At 39.2% G+C, this 24223-nt stretch overlaps 1 protein-coding gene across 4 annotated transcripts in view; it reads right to left on the reverse strand.

Annotated features, from left to right (window-relative positions):
• Nucleotides 1-24223, reverse strand: part of Khdrbs3 (KH RNA binding domain containing, signal transduction associated 3) — a 178299-nt gene that overhangs the window by 107025 nt on the left and 47051 nt on the right. For all 4 annotated transcript variants that reach the window (XR_009227193.1, XM_046449199.2, XM_046449200.2 and 1 more), the window contains exon 2: nucleotides 20681-20799. Coding sequence is in view for 3 of the 4 variants with exons in the window: in XM_046449199.2 (XP_046305155.1) it covers nucleotides 20681-20799 (119 nt within the window). In the remaining variant the exon portion in view is untranslated. The remainder of the gene's footprint in view (nucleotides 1-20680; nucleotides 20800-24223) is intronic.

Genomic DNA, 24223 nt, shown 5'->3' on the forward strand with positions numbered 1-24223 from the left:
TGATCTCTAACTCAACACCCAAGGCAACTTGTAACCCTCTCCACCCCAGCTTCAAATCTGTTCTTCCAGAGTTCAGCGGCCAGCAAAGGTGCCCTCCACACAGTAACTCATACGCAGACCAACATCCTCTCGGAGCAATGGCCTGGCCTTCCACGTTCATGGCTCTACTCTAACACCTGGCAGGAAGGCTACTAATTCATGCTCAATGTACTAACTGGTTTAAATCTTAACAATTTTACCTATGAATTATCACTAAAAATTATCCATTTTTCTCTTCCCTACACCACCACCCTAGTCCAGGCCACCATCTCCTTTCCGGCAGACCACTGTGGAGTCCTCTCTGCATCATTGCTGTCTCCTTCTATCAGCAGAGGTCTTTCTGAAACTCCAGGCTGACCTTACTCTTGGCTTAGACCATGTCTGTCCTGCTATCTGATGTCCTGTTCTGGCGCTGAAGCCCTCCTGAGCAAGCTTGCTCACCTTCCAGTCACTGCTCCTGCCTCTGACTTAAGCCATTCCAGACTGTTTTCAGTTTTTCAAAACCACCCTGCTCCAGGAACAGACATTCAGTTCAGATGTAAAGGGCTGGAAAGAACGTCAAGTCACTCCCACCCTCAAAACAGTAAAACAAACAAACCAAAAAAGGCTGCATAGAATACAAATTAATGCTAAGTCCTAGGGCAAATACTAACCCCACATATCTCCAAAAGACATCTTGCGGGGCTAGCATGAAAGCATGAAGTCCTAAAGGCCCTGAATTAGGAGGGCTGCACCATTTTTAAGGTGTTCTCTGCAGGACTCCCTTGAGCTGCAGATGCTCCCAGGGAAGATCAGGAAGCATCCTGAAACCCCTCCCTGTGAGCTGGTGGGCCAGAGGAAAGCACCACTGCTGATGCTCCCCTGGACTCATCCATTCTGCCTCCCTCCTGAAAAAAATAAAATAAAAAGCCTTAGTCTACAAAAGCAACAACTGTTTCATTTTATTCTTTGTAATATTAACAAATTCAGCAGAACTCTCCTCAGGCCAGTGCACAGCCCTCAGCTAGTGTCATTACAGTCCCAGGGGGAATATGCTCTAGGTGCTGAGTAGAGACAAAGGCAAGAACTTGTTCTTAGGACCTATGAGAGCTACAGTGAGAGGAGGCAGATGATAAGTAAAACGTGCTTAGCAGTAACAATGCCTGCTAACTAGAGAAGGGAAGCAACAACAGAGTGCAGGACCCCCGGACTGCAGGGACAGTTACAGAAAGCTGGCCTCTGTGAGGCTATCGGGAGTGGTGCCCATGCCAGGACCTGGAAACAGAGTTTCCCTGCAAGGTGAAGGCAAAAGCCCTCCACACAGAGGACCTTCTGAGAAACACAGTGACAAGGCTGGACTGAGTGGAGGAGGAGAACAGAGGAGCAGAGACTAGGGAAGAGCAAGAGACACACACCCAGGGGGCTGCGTGGCACCAGGGTCAGTCTGGATTAAAACACAGATGAAGCGCAGGTGGCTTCACTCTCTTTGTATTTGGTCACAGCTTATATGTTCCACATTGATATGAATTTTAACAATGGCAGAAATTTACATTAAAAAAAGAACAAAATCAATTGCTTAAGTTCATGTGCAGCTCCTTCCCTACAGCGCCCTCCCCATCAGACTGCCCTGAGACCTTCTCCAGACACCTCTGCTCACATTCTGAACCTGCACTCACTGTCCTCTGCTGCATTTCTCTTTTGGAGAAAAAAGAAGAGGGCAGGATGGTTGTGTCTGTCCCAGGAAACAGCCAGGAGAGGTGCCTAGGACCCACAAGCTGGAGCACTGGGAGTTCCACAAGGCAGACCTGCTGAGGCACGTTCCCAGTCGCAGTGATCTGGGTGGGAAAGGGAGAATGTTTTGGTACCACAGACCACCCACAGACAGTCCACAACCACAGGTCCCACCCTCACAGACAGCCACCAGGCTCTCTGCCACTCTGAAGAGGACCCTGTGGAAGCAGCAAGTATAGTCAGAGTGATAGTCCGGAGTCCACATCCTGTGCTTCTGCACACCATAGAAACAGCCAACAGACACAGCACGTACCCGAGAGTATCCAGCCTCAGGCCCCTGGGCTGACTGACTTAGAACCAGCTGTTGGGAAGTCCACAACAATCAGGGCAGTTGTTGGGGGGACCCAAAAGTGAAGAGTGACGGACATGTTCTAAAGGCTTTTGGAGGGACCCAAAGCTGAAGGCTCCAAATCCTGATGAAATCCAGACTGAGACTCAGTAAGAATTTTCTTCAACTTGGCATGGCTTACTCTAAATAGCTCTTCTGTCAACTATGATTGTGTATATATTACTCTTCATTTTTATTCCATAGTTGTTACCCTAGTGTTCAATACTGTGCTCTCAACCCATTTACTTGTATTTCTTGTAATGTTTTAAAGCATGAAATGAAATCATGCTGTTTTTGTTTTCCTAGCCTGGCTTACACAAGCTCCTCCTTCCTCCTGTCTCCCTCTCACATTACCCACTACTGCCTGAACCCCGCCCGCATCCATCTTCTTCATTTTACCGTGGTGTGTATTAGTTTTTCCACCTTTTCATCTCTCTTCTTTTGCCCAAAATTTCTCTTTTCCCCTTTTCGGTTCCTATTTAATGTTATGGCAATTTTATATATCTAAACTAACTTTTCAACCTATTGCAGAACATTATTCCAAGTTTATACCTAGACTAAAGGAACTATTGAGAACAGAACAACAAGTTTTTGGTTTTTCCTAAGACTGAATAGTATGTGGCTTTGCTTTGAAATGATTGTAGTAAAGAGAGTTTAGAGTCTTTTCTCTAAGTGAGACAGATAATGGGAATAGTAGAGGACACGGATTGTGTGAAAAGTATCAATACCTGGATAGTCACCTGATCAGGGCTCTTAAGAAGCTCAGTACTGAGTCTGCTGCATAAAGAAGTGATAATCATCCCAAGAGATGGATAAGCTTACAAACAGTATGTAAAACCAAGTGAGAAGACCAAAAACAACCCCCAACACAGCAAATATTGACCCCATCGACACCACAGTGGAGGAAGTAAATGTTGGAGAAAAAATTTAGAAAGTTCATAGTTAAAATGTTCAATGAGCTAAAAGAAAATGTCACCAATTATCATATAATATATATATAAAGTGAAATATCACTTGAATAAAGAGAGATTTTTTTAAAAAGTACCAAACAGAAGTGCTGAATATGAATTACTCAATAAGTTAAATTAAAATTCAACGAAAAGCATCACCAATAGATTCAACCACTTTAAAGATAGATTCTCAGGCCCTGAAGGCAAATTATATGATCTTGAAAATAATTTAATCATAAAGAAAAGATTGTAAGAGACTATGACCACAATGTTCAAGAAACCCAGGAAAACATTAAGAGACCAAATGTACAAATCACTGGGGTAGCAGATGACTCTGAAATATACACTACGGGAATGCAAAATTTTTATCAATGAAATAATATAATATTTTCCAAATCTTGGATTTAGATGGAAATCCAAACACAAGAGGCATAATGAACACTAAATAGATAAGATCAAAAAAGATCCTTGGGCTGGGATTGTGGCCCAGTGGTAGAGAGCTCGCCTAGCATGTGCGAGGCCCCGGGTTCGATCCTTAGCACATAAAAATAAATCAAATAAAGATATAGTGTCCAACTACAACTAAAAAATAAATATTTTTTTTTTTTTAAAAAAAGATCCTCTCCAAGACTCACTATAATGAAAATGCCTAATATACATAAAGAGAATAGAATTTTAAAAGGTAAAAAGAGAAAACTGGAAGGTCACATTTAGAAGTAAGCCAATTCAAATTTCAAACAATTTCTTAATTCAGACCTTAAAAGTCAGCACTGACAGAAAATGGGTGTCAAAACCAAGATGATGTTGATGATGATGATGATGATAATGATGATGATGGTGATAATGATGATGATAATAATAATTATACCCAGCAAAACTATCCTTCGGAATCACAATGGAAATTTAAACTTACCATGATAAACATAAACTAAGAATTCATAACAACTATGCTTGTACTACAAAACATACTCAATGAAATATTTCATGTAAAAAAATATTTCAGGTAGAAGAAATGAAAAATAAAACGAAAACCAACACAGGAATGAAGTGAACTGGAACAACAGTGAATTAAAGGAGAATCAAGCCAGAATTAAGCATTAGAAATAAATCCAAATGTCAGAAAATAAAAATCAACTTTCTAAAACCACACTGAAGGTAAATGATCTAAATGTTAATCAAAAGGCATAGATTGGCATATTAGATTAAAAAACAAGACCCAACTACATCTCGTTTACCAAAGTCTCACATTACAGGCAAAAACACCCATAGCCTGAAGGTGAAGGAATAAGAAACAATATATCATGCAAATGGAAACCAAAAGAAAGCAGGGGTAGCTACTCTTACAGCAGAAAAGTAGACTCTGTGCTAAAATTAATCAGAAGAGACAAAGAAGATCAATCATCTAAAAACAAGCTATAATGATTATATATATTTATGCCCTAAAGAACAGTGCATTTACCTACATAAAACAATTTCTTCTCAATATAAAGAATCAAATAGACCACAATACAATAATATTTGGTGATTTCAACACACCTCTCTCACCATTACATAGGTCTTTATTTACTTTATGTCTGTATGACCTAACAGATATCTATATAATATTTCATTCACTAACAACAGAATTCACTTTATTCTCAGTGACACATGGAACTGCCTCTAAAATACATCATGTTTTAGAGCACAATCTTAACAAACACAAAATAGAGAGAGGAGAAAGAGAAAGGGAAAGATAATCCCTGTGTCCTATCAAATCATAATGGAATGAAAGTAGAAATTAATGACAAAGAAAAAAAGCATTATAGCACCTGGACATTATATAACACACTTTTGAATGAGGAATAGATGACAGAAGTAATTAGAAGAGAAATAAAAAAAAAATTCTTAGAAATAAAATCTCAGGGATCAGTATATAGGCATTTCTAAGAGGAAAGTTATAGCACTGAGTCTTTACACTAACAATAGAAAGATATTAAATAAATAAACCTAATGTTAGAGCTAAAGACCCTAGAAAATGAAGAACTAATACTAATAATTAAAAATGGATTATAATCAATGGAATTGAAAACAAAAAAAGTACAAAGGACCAGTGAAACAGAGTTGGTTCTTTGAAAAAATAAACAAGACAGATAAAGCCTTATCCAAAATATCTAAAAGAAAAATATAACTTAACCTAAATCAACAAAATTAGAAATGAAAAAAGAAGATATCAACACAGCTACTTCTGAAATCCAGAGGATCATTAGAAACTGCTTTGAAAATTTATATTCTAATAAGCTAGAAAATATTAAATTCCTAGACATATGTCCTACTTGGGATGAACCAGCACAATACAGAAAACTTAAAAAGACCAATGTCAAGTAATGAAATTGAAATAATCATTAAAAGCCTCCCCACAAAAAAATCCAAGGACCAGATAAATCCTCACCCAAATTCTAGTAGATTGTTAAAGAAGAAATAATGCCCATCCTCCTCAAATTATTCCATGATATAGAAAAGGAGGGAATACAAATTCATTTTATGAAGTCAGTCATCCAGATACCAAAACAAGACAAAGACATCAAGGAAAGAAAACTTCAGACCAGTTATCACTGATGAACACAAATGTAAAAATACTTAATAAAAAATTGGCAAATTACATTCAAAAACACATGAAGAAGATAGTACACCATGATCAAGTGGCTTTCATCTCAGAGAGGCCAGGATGATTTAACATAAAGAAATCAATCAACACAATTCATCACATAAGTAGAAGTAGGAAAAAAAAAATCACATGATTACATAAATAGATGCAGCATATGCATTTGAAAAAGTCCAGCACCCACTGAAAACACTAGAGAAACTACAGATAGAAGGAACTTATCTCCCCGATGCAAAGGCAATCTATCTATATTCATATATACAATGACAAACCTAAGGCCAACATCATACTTAATGGAGAAAAACTGAAAGCATTTCCTCTAAAATCATGAACAAGATAAGGATGTTGACTCTCACCACTACTATTCAACAGAGTCCATGAAACTCTAGTGAGAACAATCAGGCAAGAGAAGGAAATTAAAGGGATACAAATAGGCAAAAAAGTCAAATTACCTGTTTGCTGATGATATGATCTTTTACTTAGAAGACCCTACAAACTCTACCAGAAGACTTTTAGAAGATAAACAATTTAGCAAAGTAGAAGGATGTATGATCCACATAAATAAAAATAGATTTATTTTTATATATAAATAAATCTTTCCCATACTACCAAAAAAGAATCTACTAAAAAAGAAATTAGGAAAACCATCCCCATCACAATAATCTCAAAAAAATTAAGTAAAATACTTGAAAATAATCTAATGAATCAGGTGAAAAACTGATACAACAAAATACTGAAGAAATAAACTGAAGAAGACTTTAAAAAATGGGAAAAAAATTTCCATGTATTCTCATAGACAGAATTAATACTATCAAAATGGACATAATACCAAATGCAAAAATAGATTCAATGAAATTCCCATTAAAGCACCAAAGATGTTCCTGACAGAACTAGAGACAAATAAACAAACAAAAACGTTCTAAAATTCATTTGGAAGAATCAGAGACTCAGAATAGCAAAAGCATTTTGGAGCAAAAAGAGTAATGCTGAAAGCATGATGATACTGGACCTCAAATAATGCTGTAGAGCTATACTAACAAAAACAGCATGCCACTGACACCAGAACAGACAGGAAGACACAGAGAGACACCCACATGGACACAGTCATCTGATACTTGACAAAGGCAGCCTTTTTAACAAATGGTGGTGGGAAATGGATATACTGATGAAGAATGAAATTTGATTCCTCTCTCTCATCCTGAACAAAGTCAACTCAAAATGGATCAAACCTAGGAATTAGACCAGAAACTATATAACTGCTAGAAGAACATGTAGGCTCAACAAGCCAACATACTGGCAGAAGCAATGATTTAACAAGACTCCTAATGTGGAAAAAACAAAAACAGAGATCAACAAGTAGGACACCAGCAAATTTAAAATATATACATATATGTACATCAAAGGAAACAAAAAAACAGAATAAGTGATCTTTGCTACCTGGCAGTTAGACAGGGGATTTATATCCAGAATATATGAAGAACTCAAAAAGCTCAACACCAAAACCAAAATAACTCAATAAATAAATGAGCAAAAGAATGAGAGACACTTCTCAAAAGAAATACATATGGCTAACAAATACATCAAAAAAACATTGAACATCTCTGGCAATTGGGATATTGCAAATTAAAAACTACACTGAGATTTCATCTCATTCCAGTCAGAATGGCAATTATCAAAAATAAGAAATAATTACAAATGCTGGAGAGGATGTGGAGAAAAAGGTATACTTATTATACATTGTTGGTGGAACACTGTGCAAATTAGTATAACACCTATGGAAAGTATGGGAATTTATCAAAACCTGAGCATGGAGCCACCATATGATCCATCTATCTCACCCCTTGGTATATATTCAAAAGATTTAAAATCCTTACACTACAGTCACAGAGCTGCCTCAATGTGTACAGCAGCACAATTCACAACAGCCAAGTTATGGAACCTTCCCAGATGCCTGTCAACAGATGAAAGATTTCAGAAAATTGTGGTATATATACACACAATGGTGTTTTATTCAGCCATAAAATGAATTATGGCATTTGGTGGTAATTGGATGGAACTGGAGAATATTATGCTAAGTGAAATAAGCCAATGCAAGAAGTCAAGGTTTGAATGGTTTCTCATATACAAGGAAGCTAGACCAAATTAGGGTGCATAGGGGAGACACAGGGGATGGGGTGAATTTCATGAAAATAAAAGAGAGATGAGTGGAGCAGAGTATATGAATCAAGGGAGGAGGGTGAGTAAAGGAAGGAATGATAGGATTGTTGGGTCAAATTTATTCTATGTACATATATGCATATACCAGAATGAATTTCAACTTTATGTATATCTGAACTGCATTCACAGAAAAATTAAACTAAAATAAACAGAAGAAAAAACAATGGAGTAGAGGAAAGAGAACAGGGGGAGAGAGGAGGAAAGGGTAAGTACTGGGTATTGAATTGGAGCAAATTATATTCCATGCCTGATGAACAGAATGATGAACCTCAACATTATTCATAATTAGAATGCACTAATACAAATTGAAAAAAAAAACCTATGCAATATTTACTGACTTAAGGATTTCAACACAGTGTTCATGAAGAGAAATGTTAAAACGCATCCTCCAATTAAAAATGAATTAAAGAAATATGTGTGAAAATATGTTTAAAAAGTCATCCAAAACCAACTGTAAAATAATGGAGTAATGTATTAGATAGTATTAAATTTCTCTATAGATGGTCTGAAGTCAGTTGATAAAAACAAAAGAGAGTATATAAATTTTTAAAAAAATGTTTTTAGTATTGTGCATTGAACCCAGGAATGCTTTACCAATGAGCCACATCCCCCACCCTTTTATTTTGAGACAGGGTCTTGCTAAGGTGCTCAGGCTGGCCTCAAATTTGTGATCTTCCAGCCTCAGCCTCCCAAGTCCCTGGGATTACAGGCATATGCCGCCATGACTGGCTAAGAATTTAAAAATATACATATTGGTTACAGTATAAAGTATATATTGCAAATTAATTTAAGAACTAAGAACTTGTGAGAAAGGAAGGAGACCAGAGGGAAGCAGGTTCATCAGTGCATTCCACAGCAATGGCAGGAATAAATGTTTCCTTCACTAAGTTACAACTTCAAATGTTCCTGGGCCTTACATTAGTCTCCTCACCATACTGGCCTTGCTCCTTCAGTGTGACCATGTGTATACAAGCACATCTGGCTGTCTGTCTTCTGTCTAAAATCCTATACCCCTTCAATCACAAGTTAATAGAGCACCACCTCCAAGGCAAGAGACTCCCCACTTAACAAATGGGTGTAAAGACACAGTTCCCAGTGAGAAGAGTGTTCTCATCGTATTTATGATTACACCTAGGATTCTTTCTCTAGAAATAACTCTCCTCACTTCCCTAAATTCTGCCTGCCTACCTCTCTTACTCTAATTCAATCTTTACCTTATATAACTTAGTAACTAACTCGTGGTTTCCCGGGTTAGTTGATTAATTCTTTAGAAATAAACAGATACATATGATTCATTATTTTCCCTATATAATGGTTTCTCAGAAAAAGCTTGTGGAATTAAAATCATTTCCCCCAAATAGCACTATTCAATAAAGTTTCCATTTATTTTCTTTGCTGCAGAGATTACTGTATATATTAAAACTATACATAAATACTATTATTTATTAAATGTACTAATTTTCCCATCACAAATCACTAAGTTTTATTAGTGGCTGAAATTAAGAGTTCCTCCCTTGAGTGTAATTTTAGCATGCTGTGTGTTTCTAAGTGGTGAAGAGGCCAAGTAATATAGACATTATCAATTTTAAAAATCAATGAAATGGACAAACACCTTTATTCCATGAGAGATTATATGGGCAAAACAGAGACAGACACACACTCCAAGTAATACACAATCTTCTTTGTTTTCACCTCCATTTGCTCAAGGATGGATATGCCAGTGGAGGAAGAAGGAAGACAAAAAAATTGAAATTGTTAATCTAGAAAATCCCAGATGACAACAGTCTGAGGAAGAATATGGAGAATGAATTGGATGAGTTAAAACCAAAGGCAAAAAATTTATATGTGAAAGCGGTTCCTACAATAGACTGGGTGAGGGATCAGTGTTCTGGCAATGTGACAAGGGACGCACAGAGCCTGCAGTCCATGTAGGAAGCCCATGCACGGTCTCTGAAGGACAGCAGGGAGCAGGTAACCAGGGAGCAGCAAGGAGGAAAAAGCATGACGTCCTTGTTTCTGGACAGACACTCGAGTATACTGTGCTGCTCGTCACTTACTGAGGGAAGAAGCACAGGGAAGGATCTCGATGGGCCTAGACGAGCAGGCGAGAAGTTCAGACACATCCACTCTGCGATGCCTGTGGGCATCCAGACAGAAGTGACCAGTAGTGGTGTGCGTAACAGTACGCCACGGGAAAAGAGACACACACAGTAGGTCCACAGAAGAGCTGAACACCACATTAAGTCAGGCTAGACCTAAACCAACCAGACTTCTGTCCACTCTGCCACCAAGCTCTGGAGTGCCCTTTACAGGGTGTGGCCCTTGCTTCACGTATCAGTTATTTGTTCTGACAAAAGTTCAGTCTAGTCCATGGTATGAATTTCTCTCATTTTCTTCCAAAGGACTGAGAGGTGTTTTGATACATTTTCTGTTGCTACAACAGCATAACCCGAGCAGGGGTGATTTATAAAGAATGCATGTTTACTGGCTCATGGTTCTGGAGGTTGGGAAGTCCAACAGTGTAGCATCAGCATCTGGAGGCATCTGGAGGCAGCCTTCCTGCTGGCTGTGGCATGACATGGTACCAGAAGTACTTGACATGGGGGGACACAATCAGAGTACCAGCTCAGGTCCTGCCTCCTCTTCTCAAGAAGCCCTTATGCCACCTGACCTCATCTAATCCAAACCGACTCCCCAAGGCCCCAACTCCAGTCACCATTAAGATGAATTTGGGGAGTAAACAAATTTGGGGGTACACATTCAAACCATGACAAGAAGTGATTAAGTTCTGTCCATATTTCCTATCTCCAATACCAGCACAGATATGTAAATTTCAGTAAATCTACTCAGGTGGTATTTATGAGGTCAAGAGCCAAAATAAATGTATAGCAATACTTAAAGATATTTAACCCAGTAATGTGGGCTCAACAACAGATTCTGAGGTAAATTCTCTACCATGTTCCCCTACAAGTAAACAAAACATATCTACAGTTTATATACAACAATATTTACCAAAGAAGTTAGTAATTTCTAAATTTAGTTCATTGTGATCAAAGTACATCTATGGAGAATTTGTGGGTTTTTGAATACAAGAAGACTCTATGGGACATATAGGAAGATTGTATATCGGCAAATTTTGTAATTTCTCATTTAGTTCAGAAAAATTATTGCAATAATAATAATAAATCTCCAAAACAATGTGAATAGTTTCTTTCAGGAGTGCCTTGATAAATGGCTCTTTGGGGACTACACTTAACAAATCTAAGTTCTGAAGGTGATTTCTGACGGGGAAAACTCAAAAGTATAAAGTAATATTTGAAATACTACCAAAATATTTCTCAAATGTGATCCAATTTATAGAAAACAACTTTCTCATTATTATGATAGGCGTCATATGTACAAGAACCCAGAAGCTGAAAGACTTCTGAGAAGGAAACAAATCAATTTCTGAAGATGCCTCCTCCCATAGCGACTGACATTACCCCCCCCCCCCCCCCAGTTCCTGCTACCCCCTGTAGGCTGTCAAAATGAGTGGAGAGCTAAAGTGGAAGGGGCCATGCATTTTAAAACAGCAGCCATTGTGGGCCAAGAGTGTCCCTGAATTCCTCTAACCCAGGGTGGCCTTCCTACTTCACCCGAGGGTGCCTAGATTTAGTGAACATGAGGAAAGACACTCCAAATGACTCCATGTGACTGACAAAAATACATTTATGTAGCTTAGGTAATTGCTTTTTGAATTGGGCTTCCCCAACACCAACAAGTTTCCAGACCCCTAACGGCCAGCTGCTGTGGTTTGAATGTGTGCCTGGCACTGTGGTGTTGGTAAGAGGTGGGGCCCCGTACAGCAAGTGCCAGAGTGTGGTAGTACCATTTTACAGGGCCGGAGGGAGTGAAGTCAGTGTCCCCCTTCTACCTCTGCCAGGAAAATGCAACAGCAGCAGAGTCCTCCCCAGACACCCAAGGCTGGCTCCTGGACCTTGGGCCTCCCAGCTTCTAGAACTGAAAAAAACAGATTACTGCTCTTTATATCTAAAACAATTCCACCAAAGTGCACATCTGAAGGAAGGAAAGGGTGTCTGCCCGCCCACACCCACTGCAGCATTGTCCACAGCAACCAAGTTATGCAAACAATCAAAACGTCCCTCCACCCATCAAAAAGTTTCAAAAATATGATATCTGTGCAGAATGAAATACTACACAGCATTAAAGAAGCAGGAAATCCAGCTGCCTGTGACAACGTGAATGAAACTGGAGGATATCATTCTAATGAAACACACATGGGTATGCAATGTGGACAAATTCGACTCAGATCGAGTACCATGGTTCTTACAGAGCCTGGCTGGAGTCGGGGGAAGGTAGACAAGGAAGAGAGATGCTGACCAAAAACGGAAAAGCTTTGGTTAGACAGGGGCAATAAGTTTTTGTGATTTATTCCACAGAATGTATCACAGCTAATAATGTGTATTTCAAATTAGCTAAATGGAAGGATTTTAAATGTTCTTACCATAAATAAATGTAAATATTTGAGGTGATGCACTGTTAAGTGGCCTGATTCAATCACTCAGTGTCTGCTATGTCATGCTGTGACCCCACATGGGGGCCTGGGGTACATCTCAGCAGTAGAGCCACTCTTGTCATGTGTCCTTACATAAACAAATTAGCAAATGAACACTTAAAATAATGATTATTTACACACAAATCCTTGGGAAAAAAATTTTATGTATCTGAAATCAAGCAGTAGCTATAAAAAGGGCATTTTAACACACCTATATGTCCATGAAATATTTATTATCATAGGGACTCTTTAAGCTCATGATTCCATGGAATAGGTTTCCACCAAGTAGCAAATTTATGGATTTTAAATTGTCTGTAACATTCAAGAAAAAAAAAAAGTAAGACAACTATTTAAAAAAAAAAAAAAAAAAAAACCAATCCTGACACTCCAGGAGCAAATGGATTCCAAAAGCACTTCTTTCTGTTCTCGTGATCCTTAGCCCAAGAGCCTCTGTGATGACAGCCAACACACCACATCTCAACACTCACACTGCAGGAAAACTTGATGTAGGGAACCAGGCTAGTCAAGACAAAGCTACTACTCACAGAGGATGCCAGGATGCTGGGAAGTTACAAGAACTACCACCAAATCATCAAGAAATGTAATAAACTAGATCAAACCTACAGCTTTTAATTTTACACTAAACCTTGAAAATCGTAACCACACTACAATATCTCAAATCACACATTCAAATAGCTTCTGCCCCCAAAATGAAAACCTTTTTTTTAATTCTAAATTTGTACTAATTAACTGTTTAGAAACTGAAGTGCAGAAGCATGTAAAGTGGAAAATCCTGCATAAAATAAATCTCCAGAAGATAACTGCTCTTAAAAAGAGTCTGAAAGGTTTTTCCAGAAAATTTTCTGTGTTTTATGCCTTCTGATATGGTTTAGATAGTAAGTGTCCCCCAAAAGTTAGTGTGTTAAAGACTTAGACTTCAAAGCAGCAATTTCCATAGATGGGCTCCTGGGAAATGAGTGGATGGGGGCTCTAACTCTCCAGTGGATTAATCTACTGAATGGATTAATAATGTGACTGCATTACAGGGAGGAGGTAGGAACTGTTGGGGTGGGGCATGGCTTCAGGAAGTAGGGCACCGGGGACCCTGGACTCTTTCTTCCGCTGGTTCCTTCCTCCCTCTCCCCAGCCCGCCCCTTCCTGGCTGCCAGGAGCTGAGCAGCTTTCCGCTGCCACCTTCTTCCTCGGGATGCTCTCCCTCACCTCAGGCCCACAGCGATGGAGCCAGCCTGCTATGGACTAGAACCTCTGTAACCAGAAACAAAAATAGATCATTCCTCCTCTAAGCTGTTTGTGGCAGGCATTTTGGTCACAACAATGAAAGCTGACTAACATGCCTGCCTTTTTCTTTTTTTCCGCTTGATAACACAAAATAGTACCACCCATTTATCCTCAGTTTCTCTTGTTGAGAGTCCAGTTGCCTATAATCAATCCTGAACCAAAACAGTAACAGGAAAAGTCCAGAAATAAACAATTAGTAAGTCTTAAGTAACTTTTATCACAGTATACTGTATAATTATTCTATTCCACTAGCTATTACAATTATTCTCTGTACTTAATTTGTAAATTAAACTTTATCACAGGTATGTATGAATATGTGCATACACACACACACACGGAAAACATCTTTCTAATGGGGCCCTTTATACGAAGTTCGGCACTACATGTATTTTTAGGCATCTCCAGAACATCTTGGAATACTTGCTCCAAGCACAAGGTGGCCACTTTGTACATGTTCTTACAGAGCATCATACACAGACAGAGCCCGTGACATTTAATGTCACACCTCAGCTTCTACAATGATCAATATGTCACTTGGGTGCCACTGCTTCTCCTGAAACGGTTCAACTACTGACCTGGAGAACCCACACATCCTCCAAGAGATGTTCCACTCTCCACTGTAACCTTGCACCACCATGGACAAACCCCTCATACTCTTATTAAAACCTGATATTTTACTGAAACTCCTCTGTTTAGCCAAAGGAAATGGTTTTAATGTCTCCAATAGCTCTGGCACACATACGGTGCTCCTCTGTTGTGAGGAATTCCTCAGCTTCTCCCGGTCTTCCTCCTGCCCTGACCCAGCTGGCCTCTTCAGAGACGGCCTCCTCCGAGCAGCACTCTTCCAGAAGGTCAAAACGATCTTCCTCCCTGACCTTCCAGAACACTCTATAATTACTGTTCGCATCCCCCACAAAACTGTGAGTTTCTTGAGACCAAAGACTGAATCTTAATCACACTGGTTTGTCTACGATGACGCCCGGCCAAGCAGGATCCTCCATCACTATCAGGTATGTGCTTGGACAGACAGACACACGGATGAACGAACAGCAAATGAAGCACAAACAAAAACCTGACCGCAGTGCCCCTGAGTTCCTCACAGAGACCTGCACCCAAGGTTGGTTGACATGGCATCTACGGGACTCTGCTCAGCACAGAGATCAGGGTTTATTATCAGGAAAACTACGAGAAACAATTCCCACGGTTTAGAAACTGGAAAAAGAAAAAAAGACACCAGAACAGAGTGCCGTGTGCTCACGTTGAGTCTCACACCTTACAAGCTCAGATACATAAGAGAGCAAATGCACTCCAAGGTTTGAGCACTGAACAATCCATATTATGTTACCACTATCCCACTGATGGTTCCTTAAAAGAAACTGTTCCCCAGGAGTGTGGCACATGCCTGTAATCCCAGCCAGCGGCTCTGGAGGCTGAGGCAGGAGGACTGCAAATTGAAAATCTGCCTCAACAACTTAGTGAGATCCTGTCTCAAAATTTAAAAAAAAATAATAAAAAGAGCAGGGTCTGGGGATGTGGCTCAGTAGGTAAGTGCCCCTGAGTTCAATCCCTAGTACCGAGAGAGAGAGAGAGAGAGAGAGAGAGAGAGAGAGAGAGAGAGATATTATTTAATGAATGAAAATCATTATTTAATGGAATATTACAAGTAGCAGTTCTCTCCTCCCCGGCAGCTGAAAGCATCTGGCCAGCACGGACACCACAGCAAGCTGCATTCCATGAGCCACTGCAGAGGCCAGTGCAGCCTCCACTAGCCCAGCCTGCGAATTGACACAAGCAGGAATGCTTCCCCCAGGAACTGAGAGCCACAGGAGCTTTCACACAAAGCAGGCTTGAAACGTGCATGTCTTACGATCCTTCACCAAACTGTCCTTCTTCAGTATTCTGAAAGCAGTGGCTCCTAAGCGAACTGCCCCAGATATGGCCAGTGCTCACATGGACTCTGAGATTCTAAACAGAGAGATGATGACGTGTCGTCCTCTAGATCAAGGTCAACACTGGAAAACTGCATTTTTTATTTCACACACTGTATTCATCTACTGTATTTCATATAGTAGCTTAAATACAACAAAGTATTAATTTCAGATTAATCATCATCTAGTAAAATAACCCAATTAAAGAGGGGCTCTATCTGAAGATGTTTCTACCTACTGCACAATGAACATACAGAACCTACTGAGCATAAAGAATCAATTCGCAAAAGTTCCCATGGGCCATACTTTGTTTAATAATGATTCTATAAAATGTTCATCACTAGTTTTCTGTTTATAAAAAAGTACATGCTCAGTTCTGTAGGGGAGGGTGATGACTCACCCTTACCTAGAAGTGTCCACCATAAACTCTTAGGCTCCAAACACAATATTAAAGCCAACAATCGGAAGCCTGGAGTGGTCAAAAATAAGGCAGATTCTGAGAGTCAAGACTGAAACAAACATCCTAGGACAAACTAATTTCTGAGCTTTTTAAAAAAGACTGAGTAGCAGGGTTCAAAGCAACCATAATGCTAAAATTTGAGGAAGAAATTCTAGAAAAGAAACAGAGTTGAGGATTCCCAAATTTGGTACAAAAAATTTATTAAAATCCCCAGCTGACCCCAGAATTATGTATGCCAAAAATTAAATGCAAAAGTCAGACTAAGGAAAGATTTGAATTCCTACCAAAAAACGAAGTTGAAAGACAGCTTAACAAAGTTAAGTAGATGTTAAAACAAAGATACCTACATCCTTCAGAGAAATAAAACAAAATCCAGGGTTTCCACAATATACATTCATAAAATCCAGTAACGCAATCCAAAATGAGTAGAATGTGAAGAACTAGAACGGAAAGGCTCCCTGTCAAGGCAAGAGAACGTCACTGCCTCATAAAATCAACATGGCCTGGACTTCAGAACTGAAGGACAGACATTTAAGCACCTATTTTAACTGTACTCAGTAAAATAAAGGCAAACTTGCAATAAATGAAAAAACAAAAAATTCAAACAGAAGGAAAATGTCTCCCTCACTTCTCATACCCCCCCAATAAAATATCAATACTGAAATAGGAAATTACGAAACAATAATTATGACACATGGCATAATAAACTTCACTGATAGAATTAATAACAAAATGAACATAACTTATGAAAAAAAACCAAGCTTAAGATCTAGCAGTAGGAAGTGGGCACATGCCTATAATCCCAGTCGCCTGGGGGCCTTAAGGCACAAGGATCTCAAGTTCAAGGCCCGCCTAGACAACCCAGTGAGACTCTGTCTCAATGTGAAATTTGTAACAGTGCTACTGGAGGTAACAGAGCTCTCCCCCAGCATGTGGGAGGGCCTGGGTTCACTACAGTACAGCAAAACTGAATAAGTAAAAGATGTGCAGCAGAGCAGCAATAGAAATCATCCAATCTGAAAACCAAAATATAAAAATAAAAAACAAAATCAATAAAGAAACAGAGGCACAGAAACCCAGTGTTCTCATCAAAAGTTCAAATATGTGTATAATTAAAGTTTTCTAGACAGAAGGAGAGAAAAAGGGTCAGAAGACATATTTGAAGAAACAATAGCTGAAATCTTATGAAGATCTGAGAGATCCATTAAAAAAATAAAATTTGCACAAAAATTGAAAGAGAAAATCTGACTAGTGTTCTATCAATCAAAAACACTGAATACATCATCAAATTCCAGATGGCTTCACTGGTGAAATCTATCAAATGGTTTCAAGGAAAAAACACCAATATGACATACGTTGACTGAAAAAAAGGAAAAGAACACTTCTTCCCTCAGTTTATGTAACCAACCTAACCCTAATATCACGAATGTCACAGAGGGCCTTAGGCCCATGCCAGGCAGAACTCAGATGCCAGTGATCATCACCACGTGAGTTCAACATGCTGCTGCCAGCAGTGTCCAAGGAGAGGCACGAAGGCCACCCAGAAGATCACGACCAAGACTCCCTCAGTAAAAGGAAGCTACACCTGTGTGCCTTTGACGGCGCAGAAAAACAGTCAGGAAACCTCACCATCCATCCAGATCAAAACGCTCAGACGTGAACAGCAGGGGACTTCCACCCAATGACTGGCAGTGGAAAGCATGCAGCTGGTGTCAATCTGATGACAAAATACTAGGAGCCCCAATGAGGAAGCAAAAGGGCAGAGGGGGAAGAGGGAGGAAGGAGCAGGAAAGAGACATTAAAAAAAAATACTATGAGCCCTCCTCCTCGACTGGTAATGAGGGAAGGGCTCCTCTCTCACCATGTACTCAGCGTCACACTGGAGATACCAGCCAATACATTACTGTCAGCAAAATAAATATAAAGGCATAAAAATTGTAATGGAAGAATTAAACTTATAAAGCAGATGATATGATTATGTACACAGAAATCATAAGAAGTCTACAAAAATCTAAAAGACTAATGATTTCACAAAGCAGCTCATATTCACAATGTGCTAATTTCATATTAGAAACAAACACTTGGAAAATGAAAATTTAAAAAGATTCATTATTCAATAGTGTCAAAGCATAAAATAACTAGGGTAAGTTTAACATAACATGTAAGACCCATACCCTACAAGAACCCATACCCTACAAGTACCCATACTCTACAATGCTGTCAGTAGAAAATAAAGAATATCTAAATAAATAAAGACATATGCCATATTCAGGAAAGTGCTCAACAGACTCATTGCAACTGCAATCATAATCATAGTCATTTTGTTGAAATTAACAAATGGATTCTTAACTTTGTTTTGAACTATAAAGGACCTACAGTATCTAAGCAATCATGAAAAAAGAGGACACAATTGGAGGAACACTACATTATCTAACTTTCAGGCCTCACTATACAAAGCTACAGAAAACAAGACACAGTGGTACTTGTATAAGGATCCATGAATAGATCAATGAATCAGAATAAAAAGCTCAGAAATACACCTTAATTTACTCAGCCATCTGATTGCCATTAAAGGTGCTAAAAAATTAGAGGAGAGACAACACCTTTCAATAAGCAGTTCTGAGAAAAATAGACGCTCATGTGGGAAAAAATGAACCTGAGCCAGGAGCAGCAGCACACACCTATAATCCCAGTGACTCCGGAGGCTGAAGCAGGAGGATTGCAAGTTCAAAGCCAGCCTCAGCAACTTAGAAAGACTCTGTCTCAAAACTAAAATAAAAATAAAAAGGGCTGAGGATGTGGCTCAGTGGCACTCGTGGAGTCAATCGATGGTACCAAAAAAAAAAAAAAAAAGAAACTGACCTTTGTCTTAATACATTTTCTGTTGATATAATAAAATAACTGAAACTGGGTAATTCTTAAAAAAAAAAAAACATAAGTTTTTTTTGGCTAATAGTTCTGGAGACTGGAAAGTCAAAGAATATGGTATCAGCATCTGCTTGGAATTCACTGAGGGCCTTCTTGCTGCCTCATAACATGGAGCAAGACATTTTGGATGTCACTTATTATAAAGTTACTCAATGCCATCAAGGTGCCCCACCCTCATACACTAATCTAACCCTGACTACCTCCCAAAGACCTTATCTCCAAACACCATTAATTTATGAACAGAGCGACTGAATTCCCAGCCCATGAATTTTTGGAAGATGCATTCAAACCACAGCAAAACTCTATGTCATACCATATGCAAAAATTCATCTGAAATGCATCACGAAACAGTAAGAGCTAAATGATAAAAAGCTTTCAGAGAAAACACAGAATATATTCATAACTTCCCAAGAACTCTAGTATTTCCATAAGGTTTGCAAAGATTTTTCAATGCACAGAAGGCAATAACCATAAAAGAAAATACTGATGAATCTGGCCCAATCAAAATTGAGAATGTGGGCTTATCACAAAGCCATCAAAGAAACAATAGGCAAGCCATAGACTGAGCCAAATATGTGCAAAGAGCATATCTAACAAAAGACTTATCTCTATGATATGTACAAAACTCCTGCCAATCAGTGATAAAGACACACAACTCATTTACAAACAGGTAAAAGGTATAAACCTCACAAAAGAAGATATGTGAATGGTCAATTAGTATATGAAAAATTGCACAAAATTATGAGTTGCAAGTTGACATTAAAAAAGGATACTGACATACCATAAAAATAACTAAAATAAATTTTAAAATGACAGCACCAAATATTGATAATATAGGGCAATCACAACTTGCATGCTTTATTTGTAGACATGTGACAAGTTATGGCCACTTAAGGAGGAAAAAAAAGCATGTGTCTTTCAAAAATAAATACACAGAAGTGATGACACCGGTACTTTACCCAGGAGAAGTGAGAAGATGTGTCTCAAAATTATTTGTATAGAAATGCCCACAGCAGTTCAACTTTTAACAATCTAAAGTGAAAACTATCTAGGCAAACAGATGAGATAAACTGTGGTAATATTCAGCAACAAAAAAAAAATAAATAAATTACTGACAAGTGCAACAGCATGCACCAATAATGTATAGAAAAAGACAAAACAGAAGAAATTAAAATAACATTAGAATACATGACATTTTGAACATATATGCACTAAGCCTTGTTCTAAGCATTTAACACGGATGATCATTTTAAGTTCTCACTGTCCAACTTCATATTGCCAATGAGAAAACAAGTCTGACCTCTGCCCACGCTGACAGCAGGACTCATAAGTAATTTCCTTGGGGGCTCCACAACTCACACAAAAGTCAAACAGAAAGGAGAGAACCACTAAACCCGCTAAGTTTGCTGTTACACTACTTATTAACTTAAAAACAAGCTTCTAATTATATATACATGGGGGGTGTTGAGAGAAACATCTCTAGAAAACACCCAACAGCATATAAACCAACCACCCACTCCCCGGGTTGAGTCAATGCATCTGCAGCGTAGACCTCATGGTCTTACCTTAGGAAACTGTTTTACAGGAATCAACACCTTCTGTCCCAGCTTCATGTTCTTATTAATCACCACGTCAATGTACTTTTCTTCATCCTTGCCTTCTCCTTTTTGAAACTTTTCTATTTCTGTAGAGGCAAAAAGATAACCATGAAGCTTATGACCCAGAATGGCAGAGGATGGAATTTATGGTTCAATGCTGTGATATGAAATCAAGTTCAAAAATGTAGACTCTTAGATCCCCATGATTTTTCAAGTAATGACACATTCCCTATGTTATCAATGAATCCTCATAAATAGAAGACATTCATATACAGTGGTTCTACAAAGTCAATCCCCACTGCCCGTGCTAATAGAGGGGAATAGCAGGCTAGATAACAAACACAAAAAAATAAAGACACCCCTGGGGCCTTCTGGAATCCAGAGAGAAGCTGATCAAATAAGGAAAAGGCAGACGTGATCTCAAGTCAGCACTACAAACTGGCTTTCCTGTTTCTATAGCAGACCTGCCTGGCTTCTGAAGCATGGGCCGTCAAGGGCTGACTCCGCGATGGCACTGAAGGCCCAGCCTTACCTCCTCACACGGCAAGCAACTGCAGGCAGTGTTCTATGTGACACTCTGAAGACCTCACCTCCATGCTCCTCCAACACTCATCTCATTAAATCTCACTTTTTCTGAGCAACTGAGTTTTTCCTCAGTGGAGCAGCAAGAATGCAAGAGTGGCTCTTTCTTTCCCAGGTTGATGCTCACAAAGCACATCACGTTCAACTCTATGCTGCCCTTATGTAAGAGAGAACATCATACCTCTCCCACCAGAGCAGACTTCTCAGTGGGATCTTTCTTCCTTCAACAAACATCAACTACCAATGACTTTCTATGTGCAAGTTTCAGAGCCTAAAATATATCAGTACACTCTTCATTCACCTCACGGCCTGGAGCAGGTGGTTGTACAAGAGGCACCCATCAGATGCTCCAGCGACTGCTGAAATGAGGGTATGGACTGCCACCTCCAAGCTACAACTGCAAAACACCAGGTGCAAAGGAGGGTCATGGCCTGATGGAGAAGAACCCAAAGGTGGCATCGACTGAACAAAGCGGTTCTTAAATTGATCCATTTTGCTTATTAAGCTAGAAGCAGTTCAGAAATCCACACATATCATCCCTGGACCAGGCACCTCAGACTCGTGACATTATTCCATCCTCAGGACAAGAGGTTCAGAGAGGTGACTTGACCAAGGCAGCCAGGAGAGGTGGCACACACCTGTAATCCCAGCAGCTCAGAAGGCTGAGGCAGGAGGGTTGTGAGTTCAAAGCCAGCCTTAGCAACTTAGTGAGGCCCTAAACAACTCAATGAGACCCTGTCTCTAAAATAAAATATAAACAAAGTCTGGAGATGTGGCTCAGTGGTTAAGTGCCACTGGGTGAGTGAAGCAAAGGCAGGACTTACACCCCAGTTCTGGCTGACGCGGAACACAGTGTGCCACCGCAGTCTCCCGCACTGCTTTTTTAGTGTAAGGAACATAAGATTGCCATGGGCAGCCTGGGATAAGCGGAGGACCCGTTAAAAGGTGGAGGCTTCAGATTTGGGACTTCCATCACCACTAAGAAGCCAACGCGCCTCACAAAACCACTAGGGGAATGTCGCTACACCCACGGTTGCACCTAGTTGTTGTCTATGATAAAAAAAAACAAAAAACTGCTATGATTCAAAAGACAAAAACATTTCAGGATCCCAGTCCTAGAATGATTCTATAACAGGACACCTCTTAGGACTCAGGTTCTTAACGTGTAAAACCAGAGTACCTAGGACTTGCTTCTAAAATGCTGGGATCTTTGTGAATCAGGGAAGCTCAAAGAGACTCTCTGCTTGACAAACTGCAGCCACAGTAACCCAGCAGTCCTCCTGAGTTCTGTGGGTCCTCACAGCACACACCAACCTGAGGCAGGGGAGGAGGAAAAGGTCGAAAGAAAGGGAAGCCTGCCCAGCGAAGGCGACAGCCACCTAATCTGCAGCTCCTGTTTTCTTGACCCACACTGTGTGTTTGCTGCAGAAAGCACAGCAACAACATGCGCAGAAACACAAAAGCACACTTAACTTACTGACGTTTTCTTCTATGAGAGTAAATACATACACGTGGTAAGGATCTGAAGCACTGTGACGGGAAGTGCTCCCTGTATTTCAGCCCATACCCACACTGAGGGACATGTGTGCACACAGTCACAGATACATGACACACAGGTTGATCCACATATATGATCTCGGGATTTTCTATAAACAAATACCCAGAGTTTGAAAACTATAGAACTAATGGTATAAATGAGCCAAATTTGTTTTTTTGTTTTTTCTCAATAAACAGCAGTAAGTCACACATCAGTTGCTTTGGCAATTATAATAATTCATGACTTCAGCTTTAATTAGTAAAAGAAAGTAAATCCCATCTTTCATTATCTACTTATTAAATCCTTGGAAATACTTTGGGCACAGCTAAAAGAGTCAATGAAATTAGGAACACCAAAACTACTTCTTCGGGGGAAAAAAAAAAGGATTAATGTGTGTGTGGACTTCCATCAAAATAGTTTTAATTGCCTACTTTCTTTTCAAATGACAAAGAAATTTTTAAAAATCTAGAAATCACAATAGATGCTCAATTTAACATTTAATTCCATAAAATCAGAATTTAAAATACTCCTTTTATACATTAGTGACATTTAACATTTGAAGCAATAAATAGTCACACAGGCAAGCTGTAAAAATTAGAAAAATTATATATTCTACCTTATATTAATGTTTGAGCATACCTATGATTTTAAAGAGGAAAATAAAAGAATATCTAAAACAAATACCTTTTGTCTCTTTATACACACATAGTTATTTTACAAATCACTGTTTTGGCTTAAATAAGCTTTGAATTAATCTGGGGATTAATATTCACTATTAAGATTTATTTTTTAAAGATGATTTGAGCCTGAGGGTATATTCACTGTTCCTAAGGCACCACAAGGCAATGAACCCACGCCCTGCCACTGCTGTCAACCAGCCCTGGTTTGAATTAAGGCTGCTCTGCTTTCCTCAGGCCCTTGGGCCTTTCAGTTATTGAAGCCAAAACTGATCAAAAGTTATTTTAGGGCTGGGCTTGTAGCTCAGTGGCAGAGCACCTGCCTTGCACTGGGTTCAATCCTCAGCACCACATAAAAGTAAATAAATAACAACAACAAAAAAAGATGTTGTGTCCACCTATAACTAAAAAAAAAAATTTTGAAGATTAAAAAAACTTGGTTTATAGACACTATTCAATCAACAACTTCACATTTTTTTAATAACTAGTACATTTTGTTTTCTGGTATTTTCATATTTTTAATTGGTTCAGTATAATTGTTCATAATGATGGGATTCACTGTTACACATCTGTAAATGCACATGATATAACAACAGAATTGGGCCAATATCATTCCCAAGCGTTTCCTCCCTCCCAGGGTTCCTTTCCTCTACCCTACTAATTTCCCTCTGATCTCCCTGAGATTCCCCACCACACACACATACACACATAGCC

The sequence above is a fragment of the Marmota monax genome, unplaced genomic scaffold (genome assembly GCF_021218885.2).
Source record: "Marmota monax isolate L192 unplaced genomic scaffold, Marmota_monax_Labrador192_F-V1.1 WCK01_AAM20220418_F8-fsc00073, whole genome shotgun sequence".
NCBI lineage: Eukaryota > Metazoa > Chordata > Mammalia > Rodentia > Sciuridae > Marmota > Marmota monax.